The sequence below is a fragment of the Phoca vitulina genome, unplaced genomic scaffold (genome assembly GCF_004348235.1).
Source record: "Phoca vitulina isolate PV1807 unplaced genomic scaffold, GSC_HSeal_1.0 scaffold49, whole genome shotgun sequence".
Classification (NCBI taxonomy): Eukaryota; Metazoa; Chordata; class Mammalia; order Carnivora; family Phocidae; genus Phoca; species Phoca vitulina.
Window position 1 is genome coordinate 8392656 of NW_022589752.1, and position 20238 is coordinate 8412893.

A 20238-nucleotide genomic window follows, 5' to 3' on the forward strand; every position below is an offset into this window, starting at 1 on the left:
CAGGGAAACCGATGCGGGGCTCGATCCCAGGACCCTGGGATCATGACCTGAGCCGAAGGCAGACGCTTAACGACTGAGCCACCCTGGCGCCCCTAGAAAAGTTTTTTTTTTTTTTAAGATTTTATTTATTTGACAGAGAGAGACAGCGAGAGAGGGAACACAAGCAGGGGGAGTGGGAGAGGGAGAAGCAGGCTTCCCACGGAGCAGGGAGCCCGATGCGGGGCTCGATCCCAGGACCCCGGAATCATGACCTGAGCCGAAGGCAGACACTTAACGTCTGAGCCACCCAGGCGCCCCTAGAAAAGTTTTTTTAAAAAAGATTTTATTTGGGGCGCCTGGGTGGCTCAGTGGTTGAGCGTCTGCCTTCGGCTCGGGTCATGGTCCCAGGGTCCTGGGATCGAGCCCCGCATCAGGCTCCCTGCTCCGTGGGAAGCCTGCTTCTCCCTCTCCCACTCCCCCTGCTTGTGTTCCCTCTCTCGCTGTGTCTCTCTCTGTCAAATAAATAAATAAAAAATCTTTAAAAAAAAAAAAATTAAAAAAATTAAAAGATTTTATTTATTTGACAGAGATAGAGAGAGAGAGAGAGCGGGCGCACACACAAGCAGGGGGAGTGGCAGAGGGTGAGGGATAAGCAGGCACCCCTTGAGCAAGGAGCCCAAAGTGGGGCTCGATCCCAGAACCCTGAGATCATGACCTGAGCCAAAGGCAAAAGATTAACTGACTGGGCTACCCAGGCGCCCTTAGAAAAGTTTCTATGTACTTTGTCTCATTTGATTATCACAAAAACGAGTGAGAAGGAGATCATCATTATTTCGCTTTAAGGATGAGAAAACAGAGAAATTGAGACTAAGTGATCCATTCAAGGTCACAGAGATAATAAATATTGTTCTAGAGATGTCATCCATTTTCTACCAATTCCATTTTCCTCACACTCACATTCTTGGAGAAGCTCCCCTTCCCCAGACCCAGAATACACAACTCTACTTGCCACCATGACCTATGGCCCCATGATCCTAATCCTTCACTTAGAATGGACTGAGTAAGAGGAACGTGCTGAGCTCACTAGATTTTCTCTCAGAAACTAGGAATTAGTATACTGGAAGAAAACCAAGTTAGTTTTTGTTGAATGCTAAAAATAAGAAACAATGTTAAAGCCAGGGCTTGGGCAAGCATATGCACAATAAAACAGAAAGAAAGGGGAAGGGAAGGGAGGGAAGGGGAGGGGAAGAAGAGCAGATGTGAAGGGAGAAACAGCGATGATTTGCTTCCAGTGAGACAGTGAGAGTAATCTGTGACAAGACTGTTAGCAGCCACAGTTTCTGTTCTTGGATTCTGGAAGACACCCTCATATATCTCCAATAAATCCATCCCTTTTTACTGAAGCGGGTCTGAATGGGCTTCTGTTCCCTAAAACCAAATGATTTCTAAGAGTGGCAGTACCTCTAAATTTGAATCCACATTTCCTGAATCCAAAATCAGTGCTTACTTCACAATATGTATCATTAACAAAACCCAGTATTGTTCGTTCGTTCGTTCACTCACTTAAACCTGGTATTCTTTATTAGAGAAATTAAGGATTAGCTGATTTTAATTTAAGTTCATATTCTGTACAGACATAAAAATTCCTCAAAATATTCCTTCCCAGGGTAACAAAATCAATCATAACTACTTAATTTTAGTGTAGAATAAAGCCAGATAGTCATAAGCACATATGTACACATTATTAGTAAAAAGATAAAAAGGAACTAGCTAATTTACCCTCAGGTAATTTATTCCCATCTTTATAAATACAATTTTTCTAGGATCTACTTAGACATCCTGTTCATTTGTTTACATAGTCAGAATACCCAGACGTGGATTATAGTATTCAGTCCCCCTGGTCATGTAATATTTTCCTGAACTCCTCAACATCAATTACAATATCATTAAGAAAAAAAGTCTATTTGAACAGTTAGACGACATGTACATGGCTACTCTGGAAAGAAATTGGTAATATTGGTAACACCATGATAATCTCTTTTAAATGCAGAATCTGTACAATTATTTACTGTCCCCAGCCTTTCTCTATGGAACAAAAAATCATTCTACAATGGACAGTCTGGTGATACCTGGCATCTACGAAGGTTTTGGGGAGTTGTCTAAGATACTAAGACAAAGGGGAAAGCCTTTATTTTTTTTTTTTTTTTAAAGATTTTATTTATTTATTTGAGAGAGAGAGAATGAGAGACAGAGAGCATGAGAGGGAGGAGGGTCAGAGGGAGAAGCAGACTCCCTGACGAGCAGGGAGCCCGATGTGGGACTCGATCCCGGGACTCCAGGATCATGACCTGAGCCGAAGGCAGTCGCTTAACCAACTGAGCCACCCAGGCGCCCCGGGGAAAGCCTTTAGATACATCTGTCCTGGACTCAAAGCTAAGCAATCTGGTGCCAAGACTCTTTACAACTATGAGGACTCAAAGTGCCAATGTCTTTTTGCCTCAAGAGATAAACCTGGAAAGACAGAAGGTACCAACAGAGACATATGCCCGAGAGAGAACTGGAACTCAGAGAGGTATACTAATCCTGGAAAATTAGTTTTTTCTTTAATTGTCTAGACTGAAAGAAATAAAGGTTTATTTTTATTTTTTTTTTTTTAAAGATTTTATTTATTTGAGAGAGAGACAGACAGAAATAGCGACAGAGATAGTGACAGGGATAGCGAGAGAGAAGAGAGAGAAGCAGGCTCGCCACTGAGCAGGGAGCCTGACGTAGGGCTCGATCCCAGAACCCCGGGATCATGACTTGAGCTGAAGGAAGGGCCTTAACCGACTGAACCACCCAGGCGCCCCTAGAAATCAAGGTTTAGAATATTACTTGGGTGTTTTTCTTTAAGGAGAAACATCTATATCAGCTATCCAGGTAGTGATTAGGGACTAAAATGAAGCACTTGTCAAGAACCTGAAAACAGGGAAATAATCCTGTCCACTAAGAGTAAAACTCTAAAGTAAACAGATCTTGAATAAGAACAACAATGTATAAAACACCATCTTAAAGGGGTAGAATGGAAGCAGAGAAAAGGGAGAGACAACCACCGGCAGTGTTTTCTTCAGAGCTTCCTGAGATGCTATCAGTCCCAGGAGCATGAGGATCACTAGTGTAGAGCTGGATGATTAGGCTTCCACATCTCTGCTTCTGAAGATAGCAAGCAGTCCTCTGATTTTTATCTAGCTTCCAGGCAGAGAATATCCATATTTGTGAATGAGTATCAAGTCATCTGGTTAGGGAAATAATGTTTTGGTTTCACTGGCTTCCTGTGACTCTCTCCTTACGTGGTCTAGATGTGACCAGAGTTGACAGATGACCGAACTCCAGCCCATTATTTTTACATCTCTCTTAGGTATCTGAAGTAAATGTCTTGGTTAGTAGATTCAGTATCTTAGAATCTGACTATATTTTGGTTTACTAATTATTTGGTTTCTGAGCTCACAAAGCTGAAGACACTCTAGCATATGGACTATAAAGACCTTGAAAGAGTGCTGCTATGTATGCCAAAAGAAACTGGGAAGTCATACCCATCAGAATGGCTATTGTTAAAAAAAAAAACCCAGAAAATAACAAGTGTGGGTGAGGAGGTGGAGAAATTGGAATCCTTGTGCATCGCTGGTAGGAATATAAAATGGTACAGCCGCTGTGGAAAAGAGTATGGTCGTTCTTCAAAATATTAAACATGGAATTACCATATGATCAAGTAAATCCACTTCTGGGTATTTGCCTAAAAGAACTAAAAGCAGGGACTTGGAACAGATACATGTATACCCACATTCACAGTATTCACAATAGCCAAAAGGTGGAAACAACTCAAATGTCTACTGATAGATAAATGAATAAACAAAATGTATATATGTAAGATGGAATCCTTACCTAAAAGAGGAAGGAAATTCTGACATGCTCCAACACGGATAAACATTATAAACATCTGATAATGAAGATTTCAAAAAGTGTAAGACTAAGTGAAACAAACCAGATGCAAAAAGCATGGTTCCCCTTAAATGAGGATAGGCAAATTTACAGAGGCAGAAAATTAAACAGTGGGTGCCAGGGGCTGGGGGAGAAGGGAGAATGGGGAATTATTTATTGTTCAATGGGCAAAGAGTTTCAGTTTGGGATGACAAAAGTTCTGGAGATGGACAGTGGTGATGGTTCCACAACACTGTGAATACTTAATGGTAGGTTTTATGTTTATGTGTACACATAAAACATATATAAAATTATTATATATGTATTTGTCACCCATTCTCTCACCCACCTCCCCTCTGGTAACCATCTGTTTGTTCTCTATAGTTGAGTCTAGTTTTTTTGGCTTGTCTCTTTTTTCCTCTTTGTTCATTTGTTTTGTTTCTTAAATTCAACATGTAAGTGAAATCCTATGGTATTTATCTTCTTCTATTTCGCTTAGGATTATACTCTAGCTCCATCCTTCTTGTTGCAAATGGCAAGGTTTAATTCTTTTTTATCATTACCACAATTTTTAAAAAAAGGGGCATGTGGGTGGCTCAGTCAGTTAAGCATTTGACTCTTGATTTTGGCTCAGATCATGATCTTGGGGTTCAGCCGGGAGTCTGCTTACCTTTGTCTCCCTCTGTCGCTCCCCCCTCCCCGCTCACAAGTGTGCTTGCTCTCTCTCAAATAAATAAATAAATCTTAAAAAAACAAAAAACAAAAACATAGAAAGAAAGCAGAATCTATGTGGTGGGTATAAGAATGTGTTCATTGTAAAATCTTTTGACTTCCTTGTACAGTTAAAATTTTTTATGATAAAATGTTAGGGGAAAAACCCTGAAGTCTTTTTTTGGCAATGCCATTCTACCTTATGAAACACTTTTTGAAAGCAATCAACCACATTTTTTCTTTTTAAAGTAAACTCTATGCCCAATGTGGGGCTTGAACTCGGGACCCAAGATCAAAAGTCGAATGCTCTACCGACTGAGCCAGCCAGGCACCCTGCCAACCAGTCAAGTTTTATTAAAAGCATCTATCATTTGGTCAAAACATCATTTTAGGATACTTGGGGGTCTTTTTTCAGATTTTTTATAAGACAAAGACTGAAAATTGAAAGCCAAAGTAACCCTTATGTGTTAAGTCACAGGACATCGATTTTTCAGTTGAGTATCCTGAACAAATAGAGATTTAGTCAAGGTTATACTAAATTATATTTAAACTGATGTGCACCCTACACTACTGCCGACTTGTCTGTGTCTACTCATGGTTGGTATTTTCCTGGCAATGTGGCAAAGGCTGAGAGCCTGCATCTAGTTAGAAAGAGACCTGACCTATGGTCAGGAAACCTTAGTTCTAGTTCCATTTCTGCTATTAACTGGCCATATGGTCAAGATGCTGGGGTAGCTTAGTCGGTTAAAGCGTCTGCCTTCAGCTCAGGTCATGATCCCAGCGTCCTGGGATTGAGTCCCGCATTGGGCTCCCTGCTCGGCAGGGAGTCTGCTTCTTCCTCTCCCTTTGCTCCTCCCCCTGCTTGTGAACACACTCTCTCTCTCTCTCTCAAATAAATAAATCAAATCTTTTTTTAAAAAAAATCCAAATCCCTTGCCCTGGCTGGCAGAGCTGACTTGATTTGACAGCATTATCTTCTGCCATTCTCCCTCATACCACTTCTTTGGTTCCTCAGCATGCCTTCCTTGCTTGTTGCCCTGGAGCCTTTTTCTACCTATTCCCCTCACCTGATAGCTTTCCTCTGATACCTCCTAAAGAACTTCCACAGGCTAGCCTCCTTCTTGTCATTTGCATCTTAGTTCAAATGTTGCTTCCTCCAAGAAGCCAGCCCAGATCATCTGTTATAAAGCAGCTACCCAATCACACTTGTTCACACCCCTATTTTAATCCTCTCCATAGCAGTTATTTGTTCTTCTAACATTACTTTTAAACTTCGTGAGAGAGGCAATCTATCTGACATTGAAAACTATTGAATTGCTAGTAAGTGTTAATGGAGTCCAACACATAATTGGTGCTCAATTAATTGTTAAATGAAGGATTTGCCTATTTTATTTTATTTTTATTATTATTTTTTTAAACTTAGTATGACACACAATGCCCTTTATTTTTTTATTTTTTATTTTTTTTTAAGATTTTATTTATTTATCTGACAGAGAGACACAGCGAGAGAGGGAACACAAGCAGGAGGAGTGTGAGGGGGAGAAGCAGGCCTCCCGCGGAGCAGGAAGCCCGACGTGGGGCTCGATCCCAGGACTCTGGGATCATGACCTGAGCCGAAGGCAGGTGCCTAACAACTGAGCCACCCAGGCGCCCCAAGGATTTGCCTATTTTAAACTCTGTGAGTGTGCATGAGGGTGTGTGTATGTGTGTGTGTGTATGTGTGCTTATCTAACATTTTTGCTTATATCTTTATATCTTTACCTGATTCAACTGGCCAAACTATTCAATTATTTTGGTTACAGTTTCGGAGTTTTAAAAAGGTGGTGATTGCTAAGATACTTTTTACTAATCAATTTAATTTTAGAATATAGAATAGAAACTTAAGAAGTCATATTGCTTAGCTTCTTTTTACAGATGTGGAAGCTCAGGCCCAGGCAGGTTAAGTCTAGGACCATATCACCAATTTTACTTTTAATATTTTATTTGACAGAAAGAGAGTACCAGCAGGGGGAGTGGCAGGCAGAGGGAGAGGGAGAAGCAGGCTCCCCACTGAGCAGGGAGCCCGATGTGGGGCTCAATCCCAGGACCCCGGGATCATGACCTGAGCTGAAGGCAGACGCTTAACTGATTGAGCCACCCAGGCATCCCTCAAAGTTGTTTTCTAAAAAGACTTCTGGGACGCCTGGGTGGCTGAGTCAGTTAAGCATCTGCCTTTGGCTCAGGTCATAATCCCAGGGTCCTGGGATCGAGTCCTGTGTTATGCTCCCTGCTCAGTGGGGAGCCTGCTTCTCCCTCTCCCCTCTGCTCATGCTTTTTCTTGCTCTCTCTCTCAAATAAATAAATCAAATCTTAAAAAAATAATAAAAAGAACTGTCTGTGAGGTATATGTATATACACACACACACACACGTAAATAAAGTTGGAAGCAGAAATAAATATATATGTATATATATGCATGAGTAAGTATACACACATTTGTTTCTAGGCCTATTTTGGGTTCTTTAGATTTATTACCTCACTGAATCTTTTTATTTTATTTTACCTTTTTTAAGATTTATTTATTTTAGAGAGAGAGAGCATGCGTGTGTGTGTCTGTGCACACGCGCATGCAGGTCAGGGGAGGAGCAGAGGGGGACGACGGAGAGGGAGAGGGACAAGCAGACTCCGCACTGGGCCCTGACACGGGGCTCAATCTCATGACCCTGAGATCTTGACCTGAGCTGAAACCAAGAGTCAGACACTTAACCAACTGAGCCACACAGGCACCCCTCACTGAATCTTTACACCAACATTTTGAGAGAAAGACTGTTACTATCCCATTTCAGAGGTGAGAAAACTGGGTGCGTAAGTAACTGTCTGGGGCTATAGAGCTAGTGCATGGCAGAGCTGAAACAGCAACCTCTGTAGGCTGGTTCCAGAGCCTGAGGTCTTAACCAGGAAGCTATGCTGTCTCTTACCAAGCAAAGGGAGTATATCTAAGCAGGATACCCCTCTCCCCGAAGAACATGAAGGAGATAAAAGTAAATAAGCAGAAAACTGGCAGGAGTAGGGTAGCCTTATGTGTTGTGACCATCTCCTAATTAGGTTTTAGAAGTTAGGTTCTACTATGAAATCACTGTAGAACACATGTGGTTTTATTTTTCCATTAAGAGAGCTGGAGATCATTTTTCTCTCAGAGTTACAACTATTCTCATGCTGGCCATCAAAAGGAATCATAACTGGAGTGGTGGGGGGTGGGAGGGATGGGGTGGCTGGGTGATAGACACTGGGGAGGGTATGTGCTATGGTGAGTGCTGTGAATTGTGTAAGACTGATGAATCACAGACCTGTACCTCTGAAACAAATAATACATTATATGTTAAAAAAAAAAAGAAGATAGTAGGAAGGGAAGAATGAAGGAGGGGAAATCGGAGGGGGAGACGAACCATGAGAGACTGTGGACTCTGAGAAACAAACTGAGGGTTCTAGAGGGGACAGGTGTGGGGGGATGGGTTAGCCTGGTGATGGGTATTAAAGAGGGCACGTACTGAATGGAGCACTGGGTGTTATGCAAACAATGAATCATGGAACACTACATCAAAAACTAATGATGTAACATAACATAAAAAAAGGAATCGTAAGATTCTTTGAGAACAACTATATTTTGTCTAGCAAGGAATAAGAGTATTGGAGATATAAATATATAAATTGATTCAGATAACAAAAACTAACATTTACTGAAACTTACTATGAGCCAAGTACTTCTTGAAACTTTTTATAGTAATGGACTAACTCATTTAATTCTCATAACAATCCTATGAGCTAGAGAACGGTTTTTATCTCTGTTTCAGAAATGGGTTAATTGAGGCACAGAGAAGTTACAAAAATTGCCTAAAGTCACACAGTTCAAGCAGTAAAGCCAGGATGTGTAACCACTACAGTAAGCCACCACTCTTAAGAGCTATGCTTTTCGGGGCGCCTGGGTGGCTCAGTTGTTAAGCGTCTGACTTCAGCTCAGGTCATGATCCAGGGTCCTGGGATCAAGCCCCACATCGGGCTCCCTGCTCAGCGGGAAGCCTGCTTCTCCCTCTCCCACTCCCCCTGCTTGTGTTCCCTCTCTCTCTGTGTCTCTGTCAAATAAATAAATAAGATCTTAAAAAAAAAAAAAAAAAGAGCTATGCTTTTCAGTTGCAAGTATCTGACAAATCAAATAAACATCAATAATTAATATTAAGAAAGCAATAAACCATAAAAGGGAAGTTAAGTGTTCTAATGTTGTAACATCGACTATAAGCCTGCATATCTTAAGAGCTAAGTGTTGTGCCTAAAATGTTTAAAAGAAAAAAGCCTCTGTCTTCCTCATTCAATAAATCTATTTTAGATATCTCGATGCTTTCTCACGATTTCTAAGACCAGTAATTGCAACTGGTAATTCTCAGATTTGCATTTACTTCAAATTAAACCTACGTGACAGCAGTTTTTCTGCCAAGTAACTTGTCATTATTTGCAGATTTTTTTTGGTCCGTGTCTGTGGGCAGCAGGTATTTAAGGAGATTTTAAAAACTGAACAAAGAACTTATAAAATAATTTAGCTACTTTAAAACTCTTCTCAGTTGTATTTTCCCTTTGAATTTAATGCTAGGAAAAAAATAATAGTTTAAAAGTAAAATAAGTAAGATTATAAAAAATGTTTTCCTCAGAATATATAAGCAAAAAATACACATAGCCATAATTATTTGAGCAATATAAGTGAAAGCCATAAATATTTGACAGTTATCATCAAATGCTAGCATATATACCTCATGTCTTGGATAAGAGAGACCCTGAGTGTTGGCAACATAACTCCTGAGTCAGATTTTCTTCTTTCTGGTCCAAGGGCAACTATGTAAAAAAATATCAGCAAAGTATTAGAAAAATAATACCAAGGACAAAAAAAAAATCTACATGGTTCACATTCTATAAATAAATACTTTCAAATTACTTTGATAAGAACTAAAGAAAACAGAAAAGCTCATTTTCCCCCCCTGAATGATGCTACTTTATTAATACAGTAAAACAGCTATTTTCTTTCTAATTAATCTGGGGCTGCATTTGGAAATTTAAAATGAATCATAAAAGCCCACTTAGCAAATAATGCAATGTGTGCAAATTTTGGCCATGAGGACCAGTCATTTTCTAAACTCATTCAAATAGCTCTGGATAACTACAAGAAAGCAATGTCTATAAATTAAGCTACTAAGTATGTGAATTATCTCTGGGTTCATAAATTACAATCACATAATTTCTTTATACTGTGAAAGAGTGTTTAAAATGGAAAATCTAAGAGTCCGGGCTCTCTAGTCTGGTAAGTTTCCACTTCAAAGTTCAGAATCCAAAGTACAGTATATCATGCAAAGTGAGTAATCTAAATGGACATTTAGAAGTATAATGTCTGTGAGTCATTCTCTTTGGAGCTTGAATGGTTAACATTTATAGAAGAAGGAAAGATTGTTCCCTTATATAGCAAGAGCTAAGCAATCAATTGTTGGCTAATGTATTGCAGTTGGGAGTGCTCGATTTCACTTTAAATGGGATGCTGTGGAGTTCTGTGCCCTTTCTTTATCTCCATTTTTCTATCTGTAAATGAAAACTAAATTGTAACATCACATTTCGCAAATACATTGATAACATGAGAATTTAAGATGTGGGTTTTACTGTATATTAAACCTACATTTTCTCATTTTTAGATCCATTCTACTTTGGAGAGGCTAGGGTACAGTGCAGAAACACACAGATACATGTGAAGCTGGCCTGGAACATTCTGTTGTCTTAGGGTCTGCATGTTTCAGCACCTGGTGGCAGCGGCTGGGCTGATACTTGGCAGGTATGAATGAGCGCTGCCAGGACAAAGAGACTGTGGCCAGGCCAACCGAAAGGCAGTTCTTTTGAGGGCCTTCCACACCAGGTGGGTGATAAATAGGCCATTTGTCATGGCTGTTTCAGATGGAGTTTTCAATGGGTCACTAAAAACACTGCTTTATCTTGATACCCAAGAGGTAACAGACACCAAGGAAACTGTTCCAGTGACTTGCAGGGAATGTGCTGTTAGTCTTCATGAGACTCTCACCATTTAAGTATGTAGTTAATGAAAGCACACCTCTCTTTTTGGGGAGAAAGTAAAAAGTTCAGAGAACGCTTCTACACTCCAGATGATTAGATAGCATGAAAGAGGGCCACACTAGTGGTAAGAAATAGGTTGAAAAGAGAAAAAAAAAAGATCATGAGGTAGGAAAAGGAACTGAAACCATAATCAGCAACCTGGCTAGAGGGAGACATGACAACAAGAAGGAATCATGCCTCTGGAAGCAGAGCGCAGGCAAGAGGCTTAATAAAGAGGAGCCTGACATTTAAAGAGCAGTGGCATCCACAATATGAGCATTCACAGGCCTAAGCATTTTTTGGGCATTCTATTTTGGAACCCTATTTTCTCCACTCTTCCCTGATCAGTGTTTCTTAAACATATGACGTACTTTATAAAACACTTGTTTTTAAACATTTTAAAAAAGATTTTATTTATTTATTTGACAGAGAGAGAAAGCACAAGCAGGGGGAGCAGCAGAGGGAGAAGCAGGCTTCCCGCGGAGCAGGGACCCCAATGTGGGGCTCGATCCCAGGACCCTGGATCATGACCTGAGCCGAAGGCAGACGCTTAACAACTGAGCCACCCAGGTGCCCCCAAATGATGTTCTTTTTTATGTCTCCATGCAATTTGTTAAAGTCTTTGGCTCACCCTTTAACACTTCTGTATCTTTCTCCTTGTTTACAGCCTATTTAGCATTTCAGCTTGAGAGCACTCTAGCTTAATAGTTAAGAACATGGCTTTCTCAAACCCTACAGAGAACTTAACAGCTCACTGACTTTGGATGAGTAACTTAACCTCTCCATGGTCTGTTTTCTCATCTGCAAATTGGGGTCAGTAGCAATACCTACCTTATTCAAATAGATGCAAAGCACTTAGAATACTGCCTGGCTCAAAGTAAGTTCTCAATAAATAAAATAAAATGAAACTTAGCTTTAATTTTGCCTCTTTGTGGAATCTTTCCTGAATAGTCTCTCTTCCCAAGGTACACTGTTAGATGTCGTTCCCTCTAACAGGACCAGTGAAACTGAACACCTAATATAAACTTAGCATAATTTAACATTTCTATTACTGTTAAACTATATGCCTCTTGAGGCTCAGTCGTATTCTTTTCTTAGAATACCTACAGGGCCTGGTGGAGGTCCCATACCACATACATGCTCAACAAATACTCATGGAAGATGATGAGACTATTTAGGGCCAGATGGCGGAGACTTAAATGACAAAATAGAAATGTGTACAACTCCTAGGATGGCAGGAAGGATTCTGAAAAGAATGCTATGCTCCTGAGTGCTTTTTTAGTTAGTTAACTACAGTGACAGTACGACAGTTTAAGAGAAATAAGGGTGATGAGCTAGAAGTTATTTCACAAGCCAGCTTATGGATGAACTAATACCGTGGCAGCCAGGGAGAATGAAGAGGAGAAATATGCAGTGGAAAAAAACACAGAACTTAATGACTTGATGTAGAAAGTGAGCAAGACCCAAGAGTCAAGAACAATATTAAGTATGAATATAAAATGATTTAATAAAAATTATCTCATTGAATTATTACTTTCCTTTGGATTTGTTAATCTTAATGTTGCAAATGAAGAAACTGAGGCTCAAAGAGGTCAAGAAACCCGCCCAATTGTACACATTCATCAAAAGGGGCAGAGTGTTCTGATGTCATGTCCACTGGGCTTTCTGTTATATTCCAGATGACTTTCTAGCTTCTAAGCTTGATTGAGAGAAGAGTACTGTTTCCATTAAATAATGTGGAGAGAAGGGAGAAAGCCTAACAGGGACAGAGGGAGAGGTGCTGAGATAATTAGTTTGTTTTCAGATGTGCTGAGTTTGAGGTCCCACTGGGCCATCAAGGATGGATGTGTAGGAACCAGGGCTGGAGAAAGAGATTTATGAATAATCTGTTAACCAGATAGTTGGAGGACAACATGGGAGGTAGGCAATAGTAGTTATATTATGGTTTGAATTATGTCCCCCAAGAAGACGTAGAAGTTCCATCTCCCAGGACCTGTGAATGTGACCTTATTCAGAAATAGGTTCTTTGTAGATGATCAAGTTAAGATGAAGTCATTAGGTGTGCCTTAATCCATTGTGACTGGTGTATGACCTTATAAAAGGGAAATTTGGATACAAAGACAGACAGGAGTAGAGAAAAGATGAAGACACATGGAATACGCCATTTAAAGGCCAAGAAATTTCTGAGATGACCAGAAGCTAGGAGGGGAGAGTGGGACAGATTCTCCTTCACAACCCTCAGAAGGGACCACCCCTGCTGACACCTTAATTGTGGACTTCTAGCTTCCAGAACCATGAGACAGTTGTTGTGTAAGCCACCCAGTTTGTGGTATTTCATTACGGCAGCCCCAGGAAACCAAAATAGTAATTTATTAGTGACTTTGGAGGGAACAGTTCAGAAGCCTCTGAGCAGAAAGCAGTTAATGAGTGAAGCCATACTTTTCACCTAGACATCTAAACTCTAAGAAGGTTTCCATGAAGTCTACTCCAGAAGAGAAATTTATACACGATTTAAATGTATACACATATTCCTATTTCTTATTTTAACACACTCAAATGTAACAGGCCACTTTCTCCTTCAACATAAACACTTGTGGATTTAATATTTAGCCACAGGAATTCTTTTTGTATACCTGCCTGAATCAAAGCTGCTACATGGGCAGGAAGTCTGCAGAGCATAGAGACTGTATGCATTGTTTTTATAGAACCATCTACAGTCCGCAGGCAAGTAAGTAAAGAAAAACTTTTTTTAAAGTGAGTTCTATGCCTACTGTGGGGCTTGAACTCAGGACCCTGAGGGCAAGAGCTGCACGCTCTACTGACTGCTAGGCATCTCAATAGCAAAAAATTGTTTAAGATTTTATTTGAGAGAGAGAAAGAGAGCACACAAGTGAGCACATGCGGGGGGGAGGGGCAGAGGGAGAAGCAGGCTCCCCGCTGAACAGGGAGCCCGACGTGGGACTCGATTCCAGGACCCCGGGATCATGACCTGAGCCGAAGGCAGACGCTTAACGACTGAGCCACCCAGGCGCCCCTCTAACAGAAAAATTTTGATGAAGATAATTGAAGAGTCTCTCAAAATTCTAGGGCTAGACCCAGAATAACCATTTAAAAGCAGTATTTCCACCCCCTCCTGCATCCTACTCCACTCCTTGCCAACTGATTTAAAAATCCATTTAAAGTTTAGTGGAACCTTGTCCAAAGATGCAAGGTTTAAGAACACCACCTATGTCTAAGCTGGCCAACATTTTTAAAGGCAGAAACTTTTGGGTAATATGTCAAGAACAGTCTTCTTTCTAGGATCAGTTGCATTCTGAGATCCTGTCTCTGCAATAGGACTTCGAACTAGCCTACTAGGTGCAGTGACTTGGTCAAAATTAAGACAGTCTGAAAGACATGGAGGAAACTTAAATGCATATTACTAAGTGAAAGAAGCCAATCTGGAAAGGCTACATACTACATGACTCTTAACTATATGACATTCTGGAAACGGCAAAACTACGGATATAGTAAAAAGGCCAGTAGTTGCCAGCGATTAGGGCAAAGAGACGGATTAAGTAAGTGGAGCACAGAGAATATTATTAGGGTGGTAAAACTACACTATCTGATACTATAATGGTCAATCCATGTCACTATACATTTGTTTAAACCCACAGAAGGTACAATACCAAGAGTGAACCCTAACGTAAACTATGGACTCTGGGTAATGATGTGTCAACATAGGTTCATCAACTATAAGAAACATACCACTCTGGTAGGGGATGCTGATAATGAGGGAGACTATGCATATGTGGGGGTGGAGAGTATATGGGAAATCTCTGTATTGCTGCTCAATATTACCATGAACCTAAATCTGCTCTAAAAAATAGAATCTATTTAAAAAAATTAAGATAATCTACCCTGCTATGACCTTCTTGTTAAGACAGACTTTTTCCATTCTTCTACAACCTTTAAAATATCTCTGACTCCTGTTTTGTGTTGCTTCGGAAGGAACAGTAATGATCTATCATAGAGACTCATCCTGGCTCAATGCTAGTAACAGCAGTGTTCAAACATACTGTGAATTTCTAAGTACATAGAGGATCTCTCCTTGATATGAAAATGCAGACTGTTTACTGCCATTAATTAGGATGCTTAACAGTTGGTAAACAGAAGTATTTTTGGGAAAAAAAAAAAAAACCCACCCAGATTTAAAAGCAGAAAAGTCAATAAACTGCTAATTTCTATATAATTAGAACACATTGCTTCTCAATAATGAAATATTTTTAAGCTAATGTTTTTATACATATATCACACTGTCATATTTTAAAATTGTGGGCTGAAGCATCAGAAGTGTTAGAGCAATATTTATAGTAAAATCCACCCTTCCTAACAGACAGTAAATTTGATTTCAAAAGCTACATGGCTTACATTAATCCTACTTAGGATCAGTAAAATATATAGCCTATGTTCATACTTTGTGTGTGTGCTCACTGTATGAGGCTTTGACACATGTGATACTTCTTAGCCTTGACTTCTTTTTGCTGGTCCCCCTGACTAATAAAAGGCCACTGCAAACAGCTGAGTCTCTGGTTGCTACCTCAACTACCCAACACTTGACCAGACAGCTAGCTGGACATGCTCGCATGCCACATTTGGCAAAAGGGCCAAATACCTCCAATCTCCCTGCCTTACTTAATCGAGCTCGATTTTCCAACGTTTCATCCTACAAATGGCTATTTCTTCCTAGAAATTTTTTTCTAATTAGGGTAAGCTATCTGGGTTATGGTCTTATGATCTGAACAGCTAAATTTTCTATGAACACAGGTAAGTGTTAGAGATAGTTCCAGGGCATACACCAATGTATTTTTACTTTTTTTCAACAGAAAAAGGGGCAAAGGAGATGGATACTAGAGAATGCTTTTAAACCTGATCTTAATCTTTACAAATACAGTTACATCTTGGGACATCAGAACCTTGACATTCTATTTAGTGGAGCTTCCAGTTAATGCAGTATCAAATTCATATTCCTAGCTGTCTCAGTAAATACCTTTAAAAACTAGGTTTCCAAGAATAAACACCACATTTAGCTTAGTATTGCAATGAGGGGAATGGAAGTAGGGTATGCTTCAATCATATTTGCAATGCTTTCTTAAGCTGGTGGTTGGCTTATGAGTTTTTAAAAAATATTATCTTTTTTACATTTCTGAATGTCTAAAATCCATAATTTTAGAAAAGGTTCCCAAATTGTTGATTCAGTATAAAACATTTTATATGTACTAACTTTCTACCATTACTACTACTTGTTGTGAAATAGATGGTTATTTTAACACAAAGAAAAATACATAGAAGGCAAAACATCTAGGAACCCTACATAACTCTAATTAGCTAAAGTATAACAACACTTCTAACATGTGGTGTCTTGCTATAAATTGAAGAAATCTGACTCCTGAAGACTTTTGAGACATATATAGATGTTTTTTCTGGGAAAGATTATTAATGATGGTTATAAAACTTAAGGAAAAAAAAAAAACCAGTATGCACTACACCCTAACACTGGTGAGAGTAAGGTATACTTGTATGATCCTTTATAATTCATTAGGGGTTTCCACATGTTATCTTACTTAATCAACATTATAGTTTTACATAGCTTAACATTATTTTCCCTGTCTTATGGATGAGGAAGCTGAAGATCAGAAAGGTCAAGTGACCAAGATCTTTTCCCAGATCTCACAGCTAGTAAGTAATTTTGCTTCTTCTACTTTATCCCACTACTGGCAAGGTGGGTAAGTTTCAGCCTGAGAGAGAGGTAAAGACAAAGCCATATGGTATTGATTCTTCACATAGTCTAATGCTGCCAGTTCTGCAGAAACAAACCAATGAACTCTCACCTGGAGATTCTGCAAGGTGCTCTTGCTTCTCTTCTCTGTCCTGAAACTGAATTAAATGTGACCACAAAGCTGACTTCCCCTGAAATTACAAGGTATAAAAAAGTTTTTCATTTTATAAGAAATAATCAAAAAATAATTTCTCATCAAAACCATTCACATCAAAATGGTCATTTTGAAGTTTGGAGATACCCATTCCAGCTGTGTGATATTCTGAGCAACTCAGTCCATGTGAAATGAGGGTCTTCCTTTGCCTCACCGAAAAGATTAGCAACAGCCAGGGGAAGGGCAGCTAAACAAAAGGCCAGAAGTACAGGCGTGGAGATTTCTCACTTCAGTTCAGGTGTTACTTAGTTGTATGTAATTAGGACTATCTACACTGGCCACACTGGAAACCACAGAATTAAAAGGCTCTAGCAGCACAGAATGTATTTGTGTACATTTATAGGCAAAATATGTTTGGATGTATGGGATGGCAGCTAGGGAAGAAAACTGGAGCCAGAGGAGAAAGAGAAGGGGAAGAAGAAAGAATATGCCGACAAGAGAAAAAAAAAAAAAATGAGAACAGGAGATAAGAGGGACAAAAGCAAAGAAACCATTTGATTTTTTCCACCCTGAATAACTACATAACATAAAATGGTAAAGGACTGTTAATTCTGGCTAAAAGAGTTTTTTCCTGGACAGTGACAAAAGCAGACACTTAATGGACTCAACAGGGTATAACCTCTGCAGTAAATGTGATGTTTTATCCTTTCCTGTTTACCAGGAAAGAGCCCCAAACCACCTCTTAATCATGGGTTTTCTTTTCTTTTTCTGGAATTAAAAAGCCGGTAGTGCATTTCTAGTCATCCTGTGACAAAGGAACATATCCTTTAATTTTTGTATCTTTTCTTCCTTGTTCATTTCTTTTATTTCTTTTTTTTTTTTTTTAAAGATTTATTTATTTATTTGAGAGAGAGAGAGAGAGACAGTGTGGGAGAGAGGGACAAAAGAAGAGGGAGAGAGAAACTCAAGCAGACTCTGTACAGAGCCACGGAGCCCGACGCAGGGCTTGATCTCATGACACTAAGATCATGACCTGAGCCAAAATCAAGAGTTGGAAGCTCAACCGACTGAGCCACCCAGGTGCCCCTCGTTACATTTCTTGACAGGGTTCCTAACCAGCCACGTCACCAGGGCCTCCTGAGACTGTTACCTGCTTGATCTGCAAGCCGTGGCTCCATATCCTTTCCAGTAGGTCACAGAGGCTGGCGATCAAGGTGTTCTCTTCCAAGCCGGTTATGTTTGCTTCTCCATGGCCCAGTTCCACTGCTTCATGTCCCATCTTTTCCACCAACATGCGCTTTGTCTGAAAGCATCATGTGTGGTCACAGGTGTTATCCCCGCAATGAAGCCAAAGACCAACAAGTCAACTACTAGATCAGAGACCTGGGTTCCCTTCATTCTTCTTCTTTTTTTTAAAAGATTTTATTTTTAAGTAATCTCTACACCTAACGCTCGAACCCTGTACAACCCCAAGATCAAATGTCACACACTCCACGAACTGAGCAAGCCAGGTGCTCCCTCTTCATTATACTTCTAATTGTAGACTTTTAATTACTTTGGAAAAAGTGTCTTAATCTCTGTGATCAACTAACTGCAGTTAATATCACATATGCTTTTAGTATTTTGTCAGATAAATAGGGGGTCACTAGAGGGAGATTCTAATACTATTTTATCTCTCTCTCTCTATATATATATATATTTATTTATTTTGCCTCCCCACAATACTATTTTATTTTATTATTATTTTTAAAGATTTTATTTATTTATTTGACAGAGAGAGGGAGAAAACAAGCAGGTGGAGTGGGAGAGGAAGAAGCAGGCTCCCTGCAGCGCAGGGGGAGCCCGATGCAGGACTCGATCCCAGTATCCTGGGATCATGACCTGAGCCCAAGGCAGTGGCTTAACCAACTGAGCCACCCAGGCACCCCCCAAAATACTAAAGTATCCCCATGTAAACACTTATGATTGACAATTTTCAGATTACTAACTTGAGTAACACTGGGGAATTACACCAGACCCGGAAAATGTACTGTAAGAATCTGAAACCCATCCTGCCACAACTAACCCTCCACTGCCCCTGCATCTTGGCATACTGAAAATATCTGCAGTTAGTTTTGACTGCACTTAGGCAAAAACCACAACACAAACAGGCAGCTCTAAATTTTTTCAGAACTCCCTAATTTATGAGTGAAGCGGGCCTCTTTTTCCTTCCTCTTTTCCTCTTTTATCTTGTCTCTGCTCATGAGTATGCACCAGAAAATGGAAGGGAAATGGAAATGAGTTTTAAGTAAGTAATTTACAGCAGTCTTAGCTGCACTTATAAAATGCAGAGAGAGAGAGAGACTCTAGTCCCTTTAGGTGGGGAGCTTGTCTCTGATTCAACACTGTATGCTGATGCTGAAAATAGGGCATTTATTGAATACACACAGAAGGTACTCAAGAAATGACTGTCAAATAAAAGAATGAAATTACTGGCTAAAATGATGTCCTGAATTTTGTCAATGTGTATTACTACCTTTGATAAACATGGTATCTAAGAAGAGACTAGTGTGTAATATACATAAACCTACAACACAGCTAAGGTCTTCTTCCTTATGGGTATACATACATGTATGGGCATGGACAAGGTTCTATACAAAAAATGTGTTGCTTTTCATATAAAATGACCACATTCCTGCACACTTTTTTTTTTTTTTTTTTGATTTTATTTATTTATTCTTAAGAGACAGAGAGAGAGAGAGAGAGAGAGAGAGAGAGAGAGAGGCAGACTCTCCGCTGAGCAGGGAGCCCGATGCGGGACTCGATCCCAGGACCCTGGGATCATGACCTGAGCTGAAGGCAGATGCTTAACCATCTGAGCCACCCAGGCACCCTCCTGCACACTTTTTTTTTTCAAGTAGGCTCCACATCGAACATGGGGCTTGAATTCATGACCCTGAGATTAAGAGTCACATGCTCCAGGGCGCCTGGGTGGCTCAGATGGTTAAGCGTCTGCCTTCGGCTCAGGTCATGATCCCAGGGTCCTGGGATCGAGTCCCGCATTGGGCTCCCTGCTAGGCGGGGAGCCTGCTTCTCCTTCTGCCTCTCTCTCTCTTTGACTCTAATGAATAAATAAATAAAACATTAAAAAAAAAAAAAAGAGTCACATGCTCCAGGTGCCTGGGTGGCTCAGTCAGTTAAGTGTCCAACTCTTGATTTCAGCTCAGGTCATGATCTCAGGGTCATGAAATCGAGCCCCGTCTTGGGCTCTGCACTCAGTGAGAAGTCTGCTTGAAGATTCTTTCCCTCTGCCCCTCCCCTCACTCTCTCTAAAAAAAACCCAAACCAAACAAACAGAAAAACCCCAAAGAGTCGCATGCTCTACCAACTCAGGCAGCCAGGTGCCCCACAACTTTTGACCGGCTTAGTATCTGTTCATGTTTTAGAGGAAGACAGCAATGGCTGAAAAGGTGAGAAAAACTGTGCAGGGCTCCCACGTCACTGATTCCGTGGGTAACAGAGAACCCATGAAGGTTCATGAGCTCAGTAAAGAGCACATGAGGTTTATGCCCCAGTAAAAGTT

The 20238-nt window shown here is 40.1% G+C and overlaps 1 protein-coding gene across 4 annotated transcripts in view; it reads right to left on the reverse strand.

The window, feature by feature from the left end:
* Nucleotides 1-20238, reverse strand: part of DENND5B (DENN domain containing 5B) — a 190003-nt gene that overhangs the window by 27312 nt on the left and 142453 nt on the right. For all 4 annotated transcript variants that reach the window (XM_032432830.1, XM_032387461.1, XM_032387462.1 and 1 more), the window contains 3 exons: nucleotides 17827-17979; nucleotides 16635-16713; nucleotides 9426-9507 (listed from right to left, as the gene is read on the reverse strand). In XM_032432830.1, the coding sequence (XP_032288721.1) occupies nucleotides 9426-9507; nucleotides 16635-16713; nucleotides 17827-17979 (314 nt within the window). The remainder of the gene's footprint in view (nucleotides 1-9425; nucleotides 9508-16634; nucleotides 16714-17826; nucleotides 17980-20238) is intronic.